Source organism: Brassica rapa, chromosome A10 (assembly GCF_000309985.2).
Source record: "Brassica rapa cultivar Chiifu-401-42 chromosome A10, CAAS_Brap_v3.01, whole genome shotgun sequence".
Lineage (NCBI taxonomy): Eukaryota > Viridiplantae > Streptophyta > Magnoliopsida > Brassicales > Brassicaceae > Brassica > Brassica rapa.
Window position 1 is genome coordinate 19,585,396 of NC_024804.2, and position 19,185 is coordinate 19,604,580.

Sequence of the window (19,185 nt, forward strand, 5' to 3'; positions counted from 1 at the left end):
TCAAATTACAAAACAAAACTTTATTTTTTTTTTATGTTCTTTTAATGCATAAAAATATTTTTGAATTAGAAAAATTGCATATGATAAAATCTGCACGAATTGAAATTGGAAGATAATCTCTAGTTATATTTTTAATGATAAATATTTAATTTAAATAAAATATATTATTATAGAAATTTTGTAAACATAAAATAGTTGGGTTAATTGTTAATTTTTTATAAGTTGAAGGTACTAATAACAATTATTAATTAAATGAAAAAAAATCTTTTTGTTTGGAGTAAAAAATGGAGTAATACATTGGAGTAAAATCCAAACACCATTTTGAAATAAAATTTGGAATAATACATTGAAGATGCTCTTAGAAGTAAGTCCGATAAGGAAACTACTAAAATCCCAGAAAACTTAATATTTTATTCCAGCAGACCAGATAGTAGATAAGCAGCAATGAACTAAAAGAAACAGCGGTTCCAAACGGAGAAACCCGAACAGCCTCCTCAAACGACTTGGTAATTCTGTGTTATCAGTTGCGTCCTCTGCACAAACCTTGGAGTCGCACCACCACAGCCTCTGAGAGGAATCATTCCGTTCACCTGCACCACCGTTATGAACACACCTCTCATTAGTATGTAATAATCCAAACCTAAATGAGCCTCTCTAGTGTCTTAATTCTCAGATGGAATATTTAGAAATTTTCAAGAGGAATTAACAAGATTCTCATACCTTCAAGCCACTGTATGTAGTTGTGGCTGCAAACTGAACAGAGATGGGGAAGAACACCGACGAATCAACTGGTGGCACAACAAACTCCATTGACCCACTGCACAAGATTTTTCGATGTATCATACATATATATCTCTCTTGACAACTACAACTCGTAAAGCTGTAATACCATAACAGATGGTGTCATCATTTATTTACCTGCGGTTGGAGTTGTCGATGAGAAGTATAGACCATTCCACAACAGAGTTTCTTGAGTCATACCTGACATCATTCACAATGGTATGGTTGTTTCTTAGGACTGGATAAAACAATTAGGACTTCCACGAAAAAAGAGATGACCAGAGAAAAATTAAAGGCATTCAATTTTCAAACCTCCAGTCCCCATCACATTGTTTAACGATTGGTGCATCTCTCAGAGCAGGAAGAGGTACGGAGATGATAACATTAGTCAGATCAAACATGGACGAGGCTTCATACTCGATGCTCACATATGTCTCGTTTCCAGACACTGAAGGCCAGCAGTTGACTGCACCAGATAAACGATTTCCAAGAATGGATCAAACATTTACGTGTACACTCTGTCAAAAACAGACAAAGTTGATCAATAAAGCCTTACTTGTTAGTGGCACCATCGACTCGTCTGCTCTTTGCATTCTCCATCTCAGAAGACCAACACCATCTCCACCTTGACCAGTGGGAAATGGCTGATCAGGTCTCTTCAGCCCAAGAATACTCTCGCTGTTAAAGAGTTCCCTGTTGATGTTGGGATGTGTCTTGAAAAGAATGTCAGGATTTCCACCGGTTTCAATCTGAAGACAAAGTAGAAGATAGAACATTTCAAATAAACAAAAATAAGTAATACAGAAAGTGATGAGCTCAAGAAAACTGTGGATAGCCTTGGAGACTTTGGAAATAGTTTTATAAGGAAGCTGGATTACCTGAACTTGGACAAAGCCATCTTCTTGGTTAAGGATTTGAAGCGACAGGGTTCCCTGCATGTCAAAGCTGCTGATTCCACCATCTCGTCTCAATGCTACATTGAGCTTCTCTTCAACAGTTAATGTGAAAGGATCAGTTGGAGCTGCGACAGCTGCTCTGGTTTGGCCAGTAGGCTTAACATCTTCAATGATGTCTTCACCTTCGGCTTTAAGGGACTCCATTAACTGATTCTTTCCCGACTTGCCAAGTTTCATGCCAGAACTCTTAGGAGCAGCAGTAACGGAAGACCTTGATCGATCTGCGAGGTTAAGCACAGTGAAAAGATGATTATAAAGCAGATAGATTTTGTTATATAAATAACGTACATCAGGAAAAGAGACGCTGAACAAACCACAGATGGAATTGGGGCATTTCTATTAACGCAACTGTAGGATTAAAGCGTCAGCTGCGAAGCAATGGTTAAAGCACACTAACCTTTTGCCTTGGTATTGATAGGCTCAACATCTGAAAGCATGCCAAACGCAGGACCACTTCCAAAACCACCACCAGAACCATGAGAGATGCTCATGTCACTGAAACTACTGTCAAGTCTGCTACCCATTGAACTCATAGACGAAAATCCTCCCTTCTCACCTCTAGTCTTTTCAATCTGGAAATTGCATATGAAATATTAATAGGAGTTACAAAGAACACAAGAAGAAGGGTGCACTCCTGTCATGTACCTTGCTTTTGTCAATCTCATTCGCCTTACGCTTCATCACGTCTTTGGTGTCATTGATCTTGCTCTGCATTACCAGTTTATGCAACTTCTCCTCGTGACTTTCCATTTCACAGTACTGCTTCACTTGTGCAACGGTCACACTTTCCTTGTGCCCAAGAGAAATGACTTCATCAAAAGCAAATATCAGCTCAAACGCAGCCCTGCCAATCCCATCTTCATCTAAAGACATGGAATACTCGGGTACCTAGAAACAGTCAAGTGATCAAAAGGCACGCCCAGACTTCGTCTGTAGGGAAAATTTTTGAAATGTAAATTTCATCTCTCCCACATATAGAAAGTAAAGTTGATGAAAATATGAGCTGCCAGGTTTCAATAAAGATATGGCTTTTAGCAGAAGTAGGCTAGGCACACTCACTTACACAATTAATAGATGCCAATACACATGCAGACTCGAGTAAACAAACTCCTCGAATTAAAAGTTACCGAGTTAAAAGTAAAAGGAGAAAGAAGCATACCAGTTTGGAGAGCATCCTGAGGGTGTCCAGATCTTCTAGAATATTGCTCTGCTTAGTTGTAACAAGAAGCAGGAACAGAGCCTCAATAGGCTGATATACGTATCGCACATTATCTGTCTCGATATAGGTATGTTGCTTGCCCATGCCAACAAGCTTAGGAAAAGCTGCAAGGAGACCTTCAATTCGGATGCGTGACATATCCACATATTGTCTGGAAACAAGCACTGTAAAATAAAAAAAAAAGAACAAAGTCAGGTTAAACGCAAAAAAGTAATGAGACTGAATAGGTGACATAATGATCTTTGATTATCAAGAAGCGTTTTCACCTTTTCCAGACTTGCTCACGATGGAAGCAGCAAGCACGACCTAATATAAACACAGCTTACACCGTTAGCAAAAAAAAAAAAACTCACAGTATACTAAACTGAACAACAATTTTTCTTTTTATATTTACAAAATCATAAAATAGAACTTCATACCATTTTGATTTGCGTTTCAGGTTCCAACAATCAGCAGCTATACGAACGGTGATCTGAATCTGAAATACAAAAGAACCAAAACGGTTAAGTCTAATGATCAACCACGAGAATCAAAAGGAACAACCGAGATTTGATCTTCGGAATCACAAATCGCGTAAAAGCGAATAGATCTAGCATCTAGTAGCGAACGAATTCGAAAGAATTTCGCAGATCCGTCGGATCCAACGGATCAGATCTAAGAGCATATCGTAGGCACATAATCGAGAAGCATAACTGTAGGATCAAATCATCAAACGCGGATAATGTTCAAGAAACGGTAACAAACAAGATCGCAAGCTCGAGCGAGAAAATTCATAGAATGTAGATCCACAGGAGAGAAAGCAGAGAGAGCATTCATACAAATTAGATCCGTAAACTTGAGCAGAAATTAAAGCGAAGAGCGAGAGAAGAAGACGATACCTGAGACTAATCAACGGCGACGATAATGAAATCACCAGCTCTTCAGAAGCTCGCTGAGTAAAAACGGGAGTTTAGTGTGTTGTTGACAGAGAAGAAGATCCGTAAACGGAGGACTTCAAGTATACTGGGCCGTTTTAGTTCCTTATTGGGCTTTCTTTTAGCCCATTAAAATTCTTGTTGAAGGCCGACACTCGGTTAAGCCCGGTTTAACACCTGAAAGAAAAGGAATGTTGTTAACTCCGAAGAACCGTAGCAATCAATCATCTTCAAAAAAGTCAATTTCGTGTCTAGGGTTTTGATTTGATTCGATTCCAAGTCAGCAACGAATATCTCAAGCTCCGGAAGGTTACTCTCTCTCTCGTCTCTTTCCGTCGCTCTCTCCAGTTTTCACTTTGAAAGTATGCTTATTTGATCTGCTAGCTTATGACCCAGTTCTGGGTTTATTAGTACTCGATTAGTGAAACTTAATCAGTGCTTGAGTTATTAGTTCTTGGTATGACCACTGACGCCATGAGATTATATTTCTTATAAAAGATCTGATGTAGACAAGGACTAATCAAAGCTGAAGTTCAAGTCTTTGTGTTTTTTTCTTAGTGAAAAAAAAAAGTTTTCGACTTTATGATTTTTAGAGATTTCATTTGATTATTGAGATTCAGTTAGTTCTACTCTTTGTAAGCAGATGATTAAAGTCTTCACTTTGGTGGTTTTTTGCTCTTTGTAGGACAAGGATTAGTGTTGATGGCAGCTTTGCAAATGTCTCGTGAATGGATCGGTATTCAGCAGTTCCCACCTGCTACTCAATCTAAGTTGCTCGAGATCCTTAACAAGTTCAAAGAAGAGGTTTCATTTTCATTTTCTAGCTTCATACGCTTTGTGCTTGTTTCATGTGTAATGTATCTCTGCTTTTACCTTTGTGTAGGATGTGAGCTCGCTGACAGTACTTGTAATGGGGAAAGGCGGTGTTGGAAAGTCATCTACTGTTAATTCAGTTATAGGCGAGAAAGCTGCTGCAGTCAGTACTTTCCAGGTGCGTAATACTCTTCTCATCGCTTTCTTAATGACTGTTGGTTAAGTTTAAAGTGTGTTGGTCTGTCTCTTTGTAGTCTGAAGGACTGAGACCGTCCTTGGTCTCTCGCTCAAGGTCGGGTTTTACATTAAACATCATCGACACTCCTGGTCTTATTGAGGGAGGATACGTGAATGATCAAGCCGTCAACCTTATAAAAAGGTATGTTCATCTGTTTCCATTTCTAACAATTTATTCTCCTAAATTAGGACTCATTCTTTCCCCATGAATGGTAATTTGAATTTTGAAACAGGTTTCTCCTGAACATGACGATAGATGTGCTGCTATACGTAGACCGTTTGGATGTGTATCGCGTGGATGACTTGGATAAGCAGGTAGTCACGGCTATAACCGATGCATTTGGTAAAGAGATATGGAAGAAGTCTGCTCTTGTCCTCAGTCATGCTCAGTTCTCTCCACCGGACGGGTTAAACTATGATCTCTTTGTCTCCAGAAGATCCGATGCTCTTCTGAAACTGATCCGTGCTAGCGCTCAGCTGAAGAAACAGGATATTCAGGTATTGCAGGCCCCTCCTTTATAACTAATTTGGGTAATATTCTCAAATTACTTTTAACCTCAAAATGTTTTGTTCTTAGGATTCATCTATTCCTGTCATTCTTGTTGAGAACAGCGGACGATGTCATAAGAATGAGAGCGATGAAAAGGTGAGTTTGATTAGTTATCTACTTGCTGTATTCTTTTTTAGTTGAGCCATCCTCCTGTAACTTGTTTTCACCAAACCTATGACAGATTCTTCCAGACGGAAGTAGTTGGATTCCGAATCTGTACAAGACAATAACAGAGATCTCCTTTAATGGCAACAAGTCGATCCACGTTGACAAGAAACTGGTCGAAGGACCAAACCCAAACGCAAGAGGAAAACGACTAATCCCATTAATCTTTGCATTCCAAGTAAGCCTCTCTGAACACCATTCAGTAACAGCTGTAGTAGCTGCTTAGAATAAACTTTCACAGACTTGATTATGTTTTTGACGGTTTGAAATGCAGTACCTGCTAGTCATGAAGCCATTGGTTCGAGCAATCAAGTCTGATGTCTCCAGAGAGAGTAAACCGGCGTGGGAGATGCGCGAATCCGGTTCAGCAAGTCGAAGGTCTTAAACTCGGGCTTTCTTGAGAAAATTCCCGTAAATTATATGTTTTTTAACTGCCTGTAACGACATTGTAAGCTTTATATGTATTGGTCTTCCTTTTGCAACTTCGTAACTAAGCCCTTGATGATTCGCTAAATTAACCGGCTAACCGCTAAGTGGCGGTTATGTTAATCCGCTACATTTAATAAAAAAGTAAATTTCGAAAATAATAATAGTAATAATAAACGACGTGAAGAGGAGACGGTGGTTTGGATTAATTTGAAATTGTCTTCTTCCTCGTGAAATTAGGGTTTGTGATTTCGACATTTCGAGATTGTGTAGTCAAACTCAGATCAAATGTCGGCATCGACGATGTCCCTCACCGCGACTCCGTCAAAGCGAACTCCAATCGTCGCCGGAGATAAGAAACCGAACTTCGATTTCCCTCCAAGCGAATCCCTCGCCAACGGCGAAGCCAAAGATCCGATCCTCCCCGAGGCAGTTACCGATCGATCCAAAGGCCAAGACTTGGGTCCTGTAACGAGGAGAGTTTCTTCCACCGCGAACACAACATCCGCCACGCAGCGCCGCACGAGGAAGGTATCCGCTCCGAAGACCGAGAAAGCGCGGTGGAAGAGAGTGGCGAGGATCTTCGCGAAGCAGCTCGTGGCGCTTCTGATCATCGTAGGGTTGATTCAGGCGGCGAGGAAAGTGCTTTCTCCTTCTTCTTCGTCCTCTCCCACTTCTTCGTTCGAAACGGAGATGGCGTTTTCTGGATTGGAGAGTCGAATCGCGGAAGTGGACGGTCTCGTGAAGGCAACGACGAGCACGATGCAGGTTCAAGTCGAGTTGCTCGATAAGAAGATCGAGAAGGAAGCGAAAGCGTTGCGGCAAGAGCTCGAGGCGAAAGCTTCCGCCTTTCGTAACGAGGTGAAGAAGATTGAGTCCAAGACCGAGTCGCTAGAGAAGTCGGTGGAAGAAGTAAAGGCGAAGCCTTTTGTCTCTCGAGACGAGTTCGAGAGGGTTTACGAGGAGTTGAAGAAAGGCAACGTGGATGATTCCGCGTTTAGCGAGGTTAGCATCGATGAGTTGAGGGCTTATGCTCGGGACGTGATGGAGAGAGAGATTGAAAGGCATGCTGCTGATGGGCTTGGGAGAGTGGACTATGCGTTGGCGTCTGGTGGTGGGTTTGTGATGGGGCATTCGGATCCGTTTCTTGTTGGGAAAGGGAGTAGCTGGTTTGCGACAACCGGTAGAAAGGCTCATACCAATGCGGTTAAGATGTTGTCTCCGAGTTTTGGGGAGCCTGGTCAGTGTTTTGCTTTGAAAGGGAGTAGTGGTTATGTTCAGATCAGGTTGAGAGGACCAATTGTGCCAGACGCTTTTACCTTGGAGCATGTAGCTAAGGTAATGCCACTTGCACTGTCTAAAGATTTATATGTTAATACTAGTTTTCTTCTTATGTGCTAGTAAGACCTTTGGTACTTGCATTCTACAAGATATTAGCTTGTCTGTGTAAAATGGTTTAATATTGAGATGCCTGGTAGAGTCAAGGTGTTTAAATTGTTTGGTTAAGGTCAGTAGCTGCAAAGATCTGTAGTAAGCTAGTAGGTTCCCATATCTTCTCTAGTTCTGTGTGCCAGTACTTACTGTTTTCATTGTTTAAAAGTCATTCTCTGATCATGTTTTGGGTCTAGTTTGTGGGGAGTATATACACTGACCTGACGGATTCATGCATTGTGTAATTGTACAGAGCGTGGCGTACGACAGATCGAGTGCTCCAAAAGATTGTGTTGTGTCAGGATGGCTACAAGGGAATGGACAGGAATCCTCAGAGGAGTCAGAGAAGATGCAGCTTCTAACAGAGTTCACTTACGATCTAGAGAGGTCGAACGCGCAGACATTCAACGTCTTGGACTCATCAGACTCTGGTCTGGTTGATACTGTCAGGCTAGACTTCACCTCCAACCACGGAAGCAACTCCCACACTTGCATCTACCGGTTCAGGGTTCATGGGCGTGCGCCAGACCCAGTCCCTGTTGTGGAAACAGAGCTTTGATTCACTGGAAGTGGATAAACCTCGTGTGTTTTTGTAACATTCATTCGTGCACATCTCTTTTGTTTTTTTTTTTTTTGGAAGAAAAGGAAAGTATCAAGAGTCTGTGATAAGACCAGTAAAGAATTGTTTGGTTTTGCTCGTCTTCATTGTGCTACCTTTCGGTTTATTTGATTTATTGGTTCAAAACATGAGCATAGTCGGTTTACCGTTTAGCTTCTTTACTTGAAAAAAACTCCAAGCCAAGTTGATTAGAGAGTTCTAGGCTCTCGACATATTCATTCATGTTGCACCTAGAAACGTTATTCTCTAATTGAAGTAATTAAAGCTTGGTCAAAGTTGATTATAAACAAAAAGTTCGGTCAAAGGATGTGCATAAGGACTCATATAATGTACTAACTTTGGTTTCTATACACCGGTCTAAGCGAAGATGATGATTAGAGTATTTATTTTATAGTGTGTTGTGAAAAAGGTGGACATTAGGCTAATTGCTTTAGTAGTATTGACCGAACAAACCAAAAACTCGGCAAGTCTTTCGGTTTGTATCAACAATGGCAACACGATTCGATATGATCCAGCTGTTTGATTTGCTTAACACATTAAATTTGCCAACTAAGAAATGTTGTATATTGGTGATAATATGAATCATTTCTTACATTATGTTCTCTATATATTATTATAAAGATATTTAGTATTTTTCTATAAATATATATATATATACTATGTGCATGATTGTACAGTTACATCCATACTATATAGAGGTAGTGCCAGTTTGATCTCTTAGAATAAATTCATCTCTTTTAGGTGTTGTAGTTTGACTATTCACGTGTGTTTTACTATGAAGAAATCAATTATTTGGTCTGGAAAGATCGTATAACTAAATTGGGTCTAACTTGTAAGTGTAACAAATAAGGAGATGATTTAAGATTTCAAAAGTATTATAAACGAGTCATTCCTTCCCCCTGAAGTTCCGCAGCACCTCACATGTATTCAGTTTAACTTCATTCTAATTAATCATTTTATGTATTTGCTTTATGAATTGAATTATAGACATTACTATTTGTTTTAATTTGTTTATTTCCAAGAGAATTTTGAAACTTATATTCTCCCAATAATGATATTTTCCTATTATGCTTTGTCGACATGCATGTGATATGTACGAATGTTTTCTATAGTGAAAGACATTATTGGCGTCTAAATTCAAAAAATGTAAGAAAACCTTGAGGTCTAATTGTCAGAAGTATAATTGAGTATATTGAATTTAAAATTAGGGTGTATATCTTGTGAGATATCTTGTAAAAATATATGATCAAGAAAACAATGTAATGAAATTAAGGTACCACCATGGCTATGCCAGCCCTAGCTCTTTTAATCGAGTTATGCCAGCCCTAGCTCTTTTAATCGAGTTATGCCAGCCCTATTTGCACATGTCTCTGTGTGTGTGCAACAGCTTGGATATGTATATGTGGTAATAAAACAATGGTTAAAACCATGTAAATTTTTTAACTTCCTTAAACACTTTAGTCGAGAAAAAAAAACTGCCTTAAACTCTGTTTTTTGAAAAACTCGCTCTAAAAGTTAGTATGAACGTAGGTTCTACTCTAGACTCATAAAATAACCCACCATCCTATTTCGATATTTGAACCATATCATATACTAATATTCATATATTTTGGTCAATGTACGACTCGACAATCTGTTGCACTCCATTGGATCTTACGGTAACTCATTCAGAAGAGCATCTACAAAAAAACGAAAAAGTCCATAATATGATCAAAATAAAATGATACATACGTGCCAATATACTTTCATAAAGTTATGTATAATTTTCCCTCGGTCTAATAATTCCTAAACAAGGCAACATGCATTACATTATTCATTAGTTTCTCTCTCTCCTATGCATGCATACTTTAAATAGGACAAGCTCTATAACTATTAGACATCAAGGGAAGAAATAAAAACTCAAAAACTAAAACAATGCAAACACAACACTTCTCTTCATCTCTCTTGTTCCTGACTCTTCTCTGCCTGTCATGGGCTTCTCTAATCTCTTCAACGCAGCCCCCGACACAGACACCTTTGCAGCCACCCACACAGCCACCAACACAGCCTCCATCAAAACCACCGTCACAGCCTCCACCGCGGCCTACATCGCAGCCACCGTCACAGCCTCCATCGCAGCCTACATCACAACCACCGTCACAGCCTCCATCGCAGCCACCTTCAAAGCCTCCAACGCAGCCACCTTCAAAGCCTCCAACGCAGTCGTCACAACAAGCCAACGTTGCTTGTAAATCAACTCCTTACCCTAAACTCTGCCGCACAATCCTCTCCGCCTTCAAATCCTCACCGTCTGATCCATACCGTTACGGAAAGTTCACACTCAAGCAATGCCTCAAACAAGCGCGTCGCCTTTCTAAAGTCATCAACCGCTTTGCACAGCGCGTGGAGAAAGACCCCAAAGCGTCCACACCTGAAGAGGTCAGTGCAGTTGCTGACTGCGGCGACCTGGCGGCGCTTAGCGTTGAATACCTTGAAGCGGTTACGGATGAGCTAAAATCAGCGGAGCTGATGACGGAGGCGCTCGTTGATCGTGTGTCGAGTCTTCTCGGTGGCGTTGTGACGAACCAGCAGACGTGCCTCGACGGTCTTGAGGATGCTAATAGCGCGTTTGCGACGGTTCTTGGATCGCCATTGGGGAATGTCACGCAGCTCTACAGTGTATCGTTGGGGCTTGTGAGTAACGCGCTTAGCCGTAATCTGAAGCGGTATAAAGGATCCAAGGGGAAGATCTTTGGTGGTGGTAACAAAGCTATTCGTGAACCGCTTGAAACTTTGATTAAGGTAACCCTTATTACTACTATTTTAAAATTATACTAGAGCTTGACCCGCGTACCCGCGCAGGTGTTAGTTTTTTTTAGGATTTTTAGTAATTAAACCCCTCAACTAAAGATGAATCGTAAAAAAAACCCTCAACTAAAAATCCTGTGAAATAAACCCTCAACTTTAGTTCCGTTAACATATATTACCCTCCGTCTAAAAAACCGTGACGGAGGGTGACATATGTTAACGGTTTATAAGTTGAGGGTTTATAATGTTGAAAACTTAGTTGAGGGTTTTTTTTACGATTCAAAAATAGTTGAGGGGTTTTATCACTAAAAGTCATTAAAGGGTTTTTAAGTTATTTATTATCCATTTATACATTGTTTTAGATTGATTTGTAAGCCTTTAAAACTAATTTATATTTTTAATATATTAATCTATTATAAAATTAATTTATACATCTTAAATTAATAATTTTCAACACGATTTACAACTTATTATAACTTCAAAATATTAAATTATTTGATATTTGGCAATAGTGATATAAAAAAAATTGTGTGTTTATATCGTCATTTTCAAATATCAAATAATTGAAAGTTTCTAAGTTATATTAAGTCTTAAGTAGTGTTGAGGATAATTCATCCATGAAGTCAATCTTTCTATTTGGAGTATGACGTACTTTTTCTTATTTTCATTATTTTCATTATTTTCGTCATCAGGCTCATACTTTCCTATTTTCCTATATTATTCTTGATTTATTGTATTACTTTATGTTTCAAATATATTATTGATCAAGAAAATAAAAATATAATGTAGTTATTCAGAAATCAATGAGAATAAAAATAATCATGCATTATTTTGGAGGGGGAGAAGTATGAATCGGATGACAGAAATCATGAAAATAGGAAAAACTGTGTCATACTCTAAATAGAAAGATTGACTTCATGGATGAATTATCTCGACACTACTTAAGACTTAATATAACTTAGAAACTATAAATTATTTCATATTTGACAATGACGATATAAACACACAAATTTTTTTATATCACTATTGCCAAATATCAAATAATTTAATATTTCAAAGTTATAATAAGTTGTAAGTAGTTTTAAAAATTATTAATTTAAGATGTATAAATTAATATACAAATATATTAATGTATTAAAATTTATAAATTAGTTTTAAAGGCTTATAAATCTTAAAACAATGTATAAATGATAATAAATAATTTAATAATATTTAATGACTTTTAGTGATAAAACCCCTCAACTAAAGATGAATCGTAAAAAAAACCCTCAACTAAAAATCCAGTGAAATAAACCCTCAACTTATAAACCGTTAACATTTGTTACCCTCTGTCACGGTTTTTTAGACGGAGGGTAACATATGTTAACGGAACTAAAGTTGAGGGTTTATTTCACTGGATTTTTAGTTGAGGGTTTTTTTTACGATTCATCTTTAGTTGAGGGGTTTAATTACTAAAAACCCTTTTTTTTATAAATAAATATTTATTTGTATAAGTGATAATATATATTTTAAAAGTTACCCGTTTAATTTATTTTTAATATGACATTTCTAAACACAATAATTCTATAGTTTATATTGAGTAGTTTTATTTTATCATGTAAACCCTTAGTTATATCATCTATTTATTTAGAATATGACCTGTAAAGTCACACAAATGTATTTTTATTTTTTATGGATCAAAATTTTATGATTATATATAATAAAATTGTTGTATAAACTATTTTTATGGATCACAATTTTATGATTATGTATAATAAAATTTTTGTATACTATTTACTATGTATATGTGGAATTAGTAAAATAATTACCGTATAATGTATGTAATTATGAAATGTATATATGGAATTAATTATTTTCAAACACACATATGTATAATAATAAAAAAAAAAAAGACAATTAATATTAAAATTTAGGTTTATTAATTATTGTTACCATGATTTTTTAGTTAGAATTTGATTTTGGAAATACATTAATTGAAGAGAAAAGACAAAAATCCTAAAAGATAGGTTAATTAATAACTTCAGTGGCATGCTATTGTAAATATAGTGGAAAACTAAGGGATAATCTAATTTTGTACTCCTCTTTTAATAGATTAATCTATTATGTCAGATTGGAATGTTTAGATATATTAAGAAATTGTTAGATAAAGTATCATTTTCTGAAGGCATTTTAATATTCTTTAAGAGCGTTAGTTATATTGAACTTGGTATGAAAAACTAATAATGAATATAGTATGGAAAAATAGTTATTAAGTTCTTTACTAGGGTTAAGAAACCATTGGTGGACGGGGAATATTTCAAAACGTAGACAATGTGATAAATCATATATATAAGTTCAGCAATTTTGAACACTTTTTTTCTTCATTTTCTAAATTTTTTTTAACATAGTATACAATTTTGACTAAATGTAGAAATAATATATAAGAGGGTAAGATGTAATGTATTAGAAACACCTGAATTTATCATTTTTAGTTGATTTCATATGCCTCTTCAAATATATGATGTATTAACTCTTTTACGGCCTAACTTAAGTGTGAGTCGGTTATAATTCCTGAAGGATGTAAATTGATCAGACCATTAAATAAATAGTCTTATGTGCTAAAACATGCATGATTTTCGTTTTGAGTGTACGTACTTATAGAAAGGCACATGGCCAGATATAACATTGAGTCAACGAATCTGTGTGAACATATAGAAAGGCGTTTGAGTTTTGACTTTAAATTTTAAAACTACAAACATTAATTATTCGAAACTTAACACGAAACCAAACAACGAAAGAAATACGAATAAAATCACATGGGTCCACATGATATTTCCAAACCAATCAATACCCTCACATGGATTTCCCTATGTACATAACTTTTATCATGTTCATTACTTTTATAAGCATGAACACGATAGTTGTTGAAAGAAAATGTGCATAATTTTAGTAGTATTATTTTAGGTATCTAAAAAACTAATGATAAAATAATTATTTTGTAGGTGTTACGCAAAACATGCGACAAGAGCAAGGAGTGTAGGCATGATAGGAGTTTAGGTGAGCTAGGGGAAACGAGCGGTGGCTCGATCCTCGTAAGAGAAGCAGTGATCGTCGGTCCATACGAAAACGATAACTTTACCACCATAACTGAAGCCGTCGCTGCAGCACCTAACAAAACATTACCGGAAGATGGCTACTTCGTCATCTATGCAAGGGAAGGTCTTTACGAAGAATATATTGTCATCTCAAATAAAAAGAGAAACATAATGCTTATCGGAGATGGAATCAATAAAACCATCATTACTGGAAACCACAGTTTTATTGATGGCTGGACTACTTATAATTCTTCAAGCTTTGGTAAAGTATTTTCATATATTTTTTAACTTACATTTGGGTTTGATATATATACCACCCAATTATAATTGTCATTTAATTTCACTGGCGTTTGTAGCGGTGGTCGGAGACCGGTTTGTTGCAGTTGATGTGACATTCCGAAACACAGCTGGACCGGAGAAGCACCAGGCTGTGGCCGTGAGAAATAATGCGGATGGATCAACATTTTATCGGTGTAGTTTCGAAGGCTATCAAGATACTCTCTACGTCCATTCTTTGAGACAGTTTTACCGTGAATGTGACATATACGGTATGATATATCATATATAGTATTAACTTCAAACTAACACAACAATATATTTTGAACTATTTTGATTTTTTTTGTTACAGGTACCGTAGATTTTATTTTCGGAAATGCAGCTGCAGTATTTCAAAACTGTAATATATATGCTCGAAAACCGATGGTAAACCAGAAAAATGCAGTGACAGCCCATGGAAGAACCGACCCAAACCAAAAAACTGGAATCTCCATAATCAATTGTACAATTGGAGCTGCCCCGGACCTCGCTGCTGACCCCAACCCGGCCATGACATTCCTTGGACGGCCATGGAAGCCTTACTCGAGGACTGTGTATATCCAATCATACATCAGTGATGCTATTCAACCAGTGGGATGGCTAGAATGGAATGGTACAACCGGGCTAGATACGATCTCATATGGTGAATATGACAACTTTGGACCGGGAGCTAACACAAGCAAGAGGGTCCAGTGGGTAGGGTATAGCCTATTGAACTTGGCACAAGCCATGAACTTCACCGTGTATAATTTCACTTTGGGAGACACTTGGTTGCCTCAGACTGATATTCCCTTTTACGGCGGGTTGCTTCACACGGAATGAAAAATGTACTACCATATTTTAAACATAATTGATGCCGCCCCATTTTATAAATGAAATTAAAATTTTATTCATTTTTTCTGTTCGAAATCTGTATTGGTTGTTACTTGCTATAATGAACGTCTAATGTATTAGGGACTAAATAATCTAAAATACATGATGGATGATGTTGTCTTGCTTAGTCAACCAAACCTCTCTTCATACATAAATGAAATTATTAATTTTTACTCACATCATAAATTTTAAGGTTTAAAAACGTTGACGAAAGAGTGAAAACATGAAAGAAATAGATTATGTGACGCTAAAAACAGGGTTTCTTTAACAATATAACATCCTTTTTTACTTCTCTTTTCGAAAAATGATGGTTTTGTTGGTTACAAATATCATTGAGGGTTTGACTAACTGTTTCTGTTGTGTAATTGTAACTTTTTTGTTGTATAGCTTAAGCTTAATGTAGTACGTTTGATTTGAAGTCTGAATACAAAATCGCATTTTGTTTTTAGGTTCATAAAGAGGGACGTCAAATTAGCCATTCATTTTACGCGAGAGGCACTTGTGTAAATTAATAAAATCATTGTACATGTGACGTTAATTTATTACAATTGCAAAAGAGATTTGTATGTAATTAGATCGAATTAATTCAATTTTAAAAGTTTTTGCGATTTATTGTTAACTAGATCCGGACCACCGGCACGCGTTGCGTGTATCAAATTTCCGAACATGGGTTAAAACATGTTCCAGTTATGCCTAATGTATGTCTGAATGATATATAGCCCATAACAACAATGTAACTAATTATGTTTAGTTTTTTTTATGAGACTTACGTAATTCCAGTCTTATCAACAATCGAATACGTCGACTCATATGGTTTTACTGGATAAGTATAGTGTCATGGCATTATAATACTAAACAAAGTGGTGGTTATCATCTGATAGTAAAAGATCTGCCTAAACTCTTATTTGGGGTTGATTTTATCCCAAATCAACTGCATTAGTTTATTCAGATAGTCATCATAATGTGAAATGGGTAAGTTTTATGAGATGCCAATATCCCAGCCAATTTTGTCACCAGTTCCCAATCAAGCATGCGTGAACGGAATCTATTATTTGACGGAGTGTTTGTAATTCAACGCTAGATAATATCATACCGACCTATATCAAATTTCTTTAACATATCATATTTTAAATAATTGATAGATTCTCATGGTGACTGATCAATGTTCTGAGACATGCCTTAATTAATTACCATTTACCAACGTTACAATAAGTTATCTCGTAAACATTGAATGATTTTCATGGTGACCCCATGCTACAACTGCCAATAAATACCGACATTTTGGTGAGGGTTAAAGCCACAACACAATATTTTTCGAAGTCTTAAAAAGAATATTTAAGAAATCAAATACTTATCATAACATGGCTTGCAAAAGCAATCTTGTTGTGAAGCAGATCATCGACTTATACGACCAAATCTCAAAGCTCGAGAGTTTGAAACCTTCAAAAAATGTCGACACATTGTTCGGACAACTCGTGTCCACGTGCTTACCCACGGACACAAACATCGATGTCACAAAGATGAGTGAAGAAGTCAAAGACATGAGATCTAACCTCATCAAGCTATGTGGTGAAGCCGAAGGTTATTTAGAGCAACACTTCTCCACAATCCTGGGATCTTTATTACAAGAAGACCAAAACCCACTCGACCATTTAAACATCTTTCCTTACTACAACAACTACCTCAAGCTAGGCAAGCTCGAGTTCGATCTCTTGAGTCAACACTCGAGCCATGTCCCGACCAAGATTGCCTTCGTTGGCTCCGGACCGATGCCTCTCACATCAATCGTCTTGGCTAAGTTCCACCTCCTAAACACGACGTTCCACAACTTTGACATCGATTCACACGCAAACGCACTCGCTTCAAGCCTCGTCTCTCGCGATCCAGACCTCTCAAAACGCATGATCTTCCACACAACGGACGTGCTAAACGCTACGGAAGGGCTAGACCAATACGACGTAGTTTTCTTGGCGGCTCTTGTGGGAATGGACAAAGAGGCAAAGGTCAAAGCCATCGAGCACTTGGAGAAACACATGGCTCCTGGAGCTGTCCTCATGCTAAGGAGTGCTCATGCTCTTAGGGCTTTCTTGTACCCAATCGTTGACTCTTCTGATCTCAAAGGCTTCCAGCTCTTGACCATATATCATCCGACCGATGACGTGGTTAACTCGGTTGTCATCGCACGTAAGTTCGGTGGTTCAACTACCACGAACGGGGTCAATACCATGGTACTCGTGGCTGCATGTTCATGCCTTGTAACTGCTCTACGGTCCACGCGATTATGAATAATTGTTGCAAGAAGAATAAGATGATAGAGAAGTTTAGTGCCATCGAGTAGTCAAAGCAAAAAATGATTATAATGAACACATCTCATCTCTTGAGAGTAAGTGTTGATGTTTTTGTCTTATATTAATTTATCTTTTCAGTTCATTTGATTCTGTGTGTTTTCATTTCACTTGATCTTATAATCAATTAAAAAATAAAAAATAAAACAATGTTTTTGTTTAATATAAATCTTGATAATCACGTCCGCATACTACTATGTTATCATATTGGTTTTGAGAATTTGGCCAAAAAAAACCTCAACTTTACACGAATTGCCAAAACAAACATGAACTTTGGGGCTGGCCAAAAAAACACCAAACTTTCATTGACTTTAGAATTAATTAACAATGTTTTCGCTGACTTGCCAATTTAGCACGCCGTCAACAAATTTAACAAAAATATTTGACGTCGTTTATTGTTGACGTTAAGTAAAACGACGTCGTTTTCAAATGAGATGAAACGACGTCGTTTTACACGATTTGAAATTAAAAATATGTAAACCCCTGGATTCAAACCCATGTTGTTTGGTCAAATGGGAAGGTATTTTACCACTCGGCTACTGGCACTTTCAATGTACTTACTAACATGTTTACTTTTATTTGGTACATATTAAATATAAAAAATTCTCTAAAAACTTAATAAGATCTTTAAAGTTCCAAATAATTAAAAAATAAAGAAGATTTTTATAAAATTAATTTAGAAATTAAAATTAAAAATAAGATTTTATTTGTCTTTCTAAAAAATTAAAACGAACTTTAAATTCCAAAAAATTGAAAAAATTAAAGAAATTTTTTATAACATAAATTTTGAAATTAAAATTGAAAATAAAATTTTACTTTTCTTTAAAAAAAATAAAAAATTATTTTCCTTTAAAAAAATAAAAAAATCTTCCAAAAATTTCATAAAATTAATTTTGAATTAAAAATAAATATTTGTTTTTCTTTAAAAAATCAAAAAAATTCCAAAATTTTCATTTTTTTAAAAAAAATCCAAATTTTAAAAATTATAATAAAATGCAAAAAATTAAAGTTAGAATTATCAACTTTTTATGTGTGTATAATTAATTTCAACTTTTAGCAAATGTATTAAAAAAATTGAAAATTTTGGAAGATTTTTTATTTTTTTGAAAAGAAAAAATAAAATTTTATTTTTTATTTTAATTTCAAAATTAATTTTATAAAAAATTTCTTTATTTTTTCAATTTTTTTGGAATTTTAAAGATCTTTTTAAGTTTTTAGAAAATTTTGGAAGAGATTTTATTTTTTAAAAGAAAAATAAAATCTTATTTTTAATTTTAATTTCTAAATTAATTTTATAAAAATCTTCTTTATTTTTTTAATTTTTTAGAATTTTAAAGATCTTATTAAGTTTTTAGAGAATTTTTTATATTTAATATGTACCAAATAAAAATAAACATGTTAGTAAGTACATTGAAAGTGCCAGTAGCCCAGTGGTAAAATACCTTCCCATTTAACCAACCAACCTGGGTTCGAATCCAGGGGTTTACATATTTTTAATTTCAAATCGTGTAAAACGACGTCGTTTCACTTAACGTCAACAATAAACGATGTCAAATATTTCTGTTAAATTTGTTGACGGCGTGCTAAATTGGCAAGTCAGCGAAAACATTGTTAATTAATTCTAAAGTCAATGAAAGTTTGGTGTTTTTTTGGCCAGCCCACAATTCATGTTTGTTTTGGC

General features: G+C 36.1%; 5 protein-coding genes across 7 annotated transcripts; 4 read left to right on the forward strand and 1 right to left on the reverse strand.

Annotated features, from left to right (window-relative positions):
• Window positions 1-248: 248 nt before the first annotated feature.
• On the reverse strand, window positions 249-3,953 carry LOC103847233 (coatomer subunit delta). The gene is made up of 12 exons (XM_033281618.1): window positions 3,834-3,953; window positions 3,375-3,433; window positions 3,222-3,261; window positions 2,896-3,119; window positions 2,382-2,624; window positions 2,134-2,308; window positions 1,659-1,957; window positions 1,337-1,529; window positions 1,093-1,246; window positions 919-981; window positions 721-817; window positions 249-590 (listed from the first exon to the last, which is right to left on the reverse strand). Exons 2-12 carry the CDS (start codon window positions 3,375-3,377, stop codon window positions 495-497), a joined length of 1,587 nt encoding a protein of 528 aa, XP_033137509.1. The 5' UTR covers window positions 3,378-3,433; window positions 3,834-3,953; the 3' UTR covers window positions 249-494.
• A 92-nt stretch (window positions 3,954-4,045) lies between these two features.
• Window positions 4,046-6,131, forward strand: LOC103847234 (translocase of chloroplast 34, chloroplastic). 3 transcript variants are annotated; one of them, XM_033281620.1, is made up of 8 exons: window positions 4,046-4,178; window positions 4,555-4,673; window positions 4,753-4,860; window positions 4,937-5,061; window positions 5,153-5,417; window positions 5,497-5,565; window positions 5,651-5,812; window positions 5,909-6,124. In XM_033281620.1, exons 2-8 carry the CDS (start codon window positions 4,572-4,574, stop codon window positions 6,017-6,019), a joined length of 942 nt encoding a protein of 313 aa, XP_033137511.1. In that variant the 5' UTR covers window positions 4,046-4,178; window positions 4,555-4,571; the 3' UTR covers window positions 6,020-6,124. The 3 variants fall into 3 exon arrangements, with proteins under 3 accessions (XP_033137511.1, XP_033137512.1, XP_018511109.2); XM_033281621.1 differs by having other exon boundaries at window positions 4,108-4,231; XM_018655593.2 differs by lacking the exon at window positions 4,046-4,178 and adding an exon at window positions 4,227-4,326 and having other exon boundaries at window positions 5,909-6,131.
• Window positions 6,132-6,232: 101 nt separating this feature from the next.
• On the forward strand, window positions 6,233-8,254 carry LOC103847235 (SUN domain-containing protein 1). Its single transcript, XM_009124296.3, has 2 exons — window positions 6,233-7,398; window positions 7,745-8,254. Exons 1-2 carry the CDS (start codon window positions 6,349-6,351, stop codon window positions 8,048-8,050), a joined length of 1,356 nt encoding a protein of 451 aa, XP_009122544.1. The 5' UTR covers window positions 6,233-6,348; the 3' UTR covers window positions 8,051-8,254.
• Window positions 8,255-8,488: 234 nt separating this feature from the next.
• Window positions 8,489-15,195, forward strand: LOC103847237 (probable pectinesterase/pectinesterase inhibitor 47). Its single transcript, XM_009124297.3, has 4 exons — window positions 8,489-10,891; window positions 13,879-14,233; window positions 14,328-14,519; window positions 14,600-15,195. The coding sequence occupies exons 1-4, from the start codon at window positions 10,025-10,027 to the stop codon at window positions 15,106-15,108; spliced, it is 1,923 nt and encodes a 640-aa protein (XP_009122545.2). The 5' UTR covers window positions 8,489-10,024; the 3' UTR covers window positions 15,109-15,195.
• A 98-nt stretch (window positions 15,196-15,293) lies between these two features.
• LOC103847238 (nicotianamine synthase 1) lies at window positions 15,294-17,589 on the forward strand. The gene is given in 2 exon segments (XM_033281619.1): window positions 15,294-17,369; window positions 17,372-17,589. Coding segments are annotated over 2 exon segments (975 nt in total). The 5' UTR covers window positions 15,294-16,520; the 3' UTR covers window positions 17,498-17,589.
• Window positions 17,590-19,185: the final 1,596 nt, after the last annotated feature.

Excerpts from the sequence above, each read along its gene's own strand:
- LOC103847234 (XM_033281620.1), top strand. The coding sequence starts at position 4,572 with ATGGCAGCTTTGCAAATGTCTCGTGAATGGATCGGTATTCAGCAGTTC. Across the intron at positions 5,062-5,152 it reads GCCGTCAACCTTATAAAAAG|GTTTCTCCTGAACATGACGA; the intron begins GTATGTTCATCT and ends ATTTTGAAACAG. Across the intron at positions 5,566-5,650 it reads AGAATGAGAGCGATGAAAAG|ATTCTTCCAGACGGAAGTAG; the intron begins GTGAGTTTGATT and ends AACCTATGACAG.
- LOC103847237 (XM_009124297.3), top strand. The coding sequence starts at position 10,025 with ATGCAAACACAACACTTCTCTTCATCTCTCTTGTTCCTGACTCTTCTC. Across the intron at positions 14,234-14,327 it reads TTATAATTCTTCAAGCTTTG|CGGTGGTCGGAGACCGGTTT; the intron begins GTAAAGTATTTT and ends TGGCGTTTGTAG. Across the intron at positions 14,520-14,599 it reads CCGTGAATGTGACATATACG|GTACCGTAGATTTTATTTTC; the intron begins GTATGATATATC and ends TTTTTGTTACAG.
- LOC103847235 (XM_009124296.3), top strand. The coding sequence starts at position 6,349 with ATGTCGGCATCGACGATGTCCCTCACCGCGACTCCGTCAAAGCGAACT. Across the intron at positions 7,399-7,744 it reads CCTTGGAGCATGTAGCTAAG|AGCGTGGCGTACGACAGATC; the intron begins GTAATGCCACTT and ends GTAATTGTACAG.
- LOC103847233 (XM_033281618.1), bottom strand. Across the intron at positions 3,120-3,221 it reads CGTGAGCAAGTCTGGAAAAG|TGCTTGTTTCCAGACAATAT; the intron begins GTGAAAACGCTT and ends TTTATTTTACAG. Across the intron at positions 1,958-2,133 it reads TATCAATACCAAGGCAAAAG|ATCGATCAAGGTCTTCCGTT; the intron begins GTTAGTGTGCTT and ends TTAACCTCGCAG.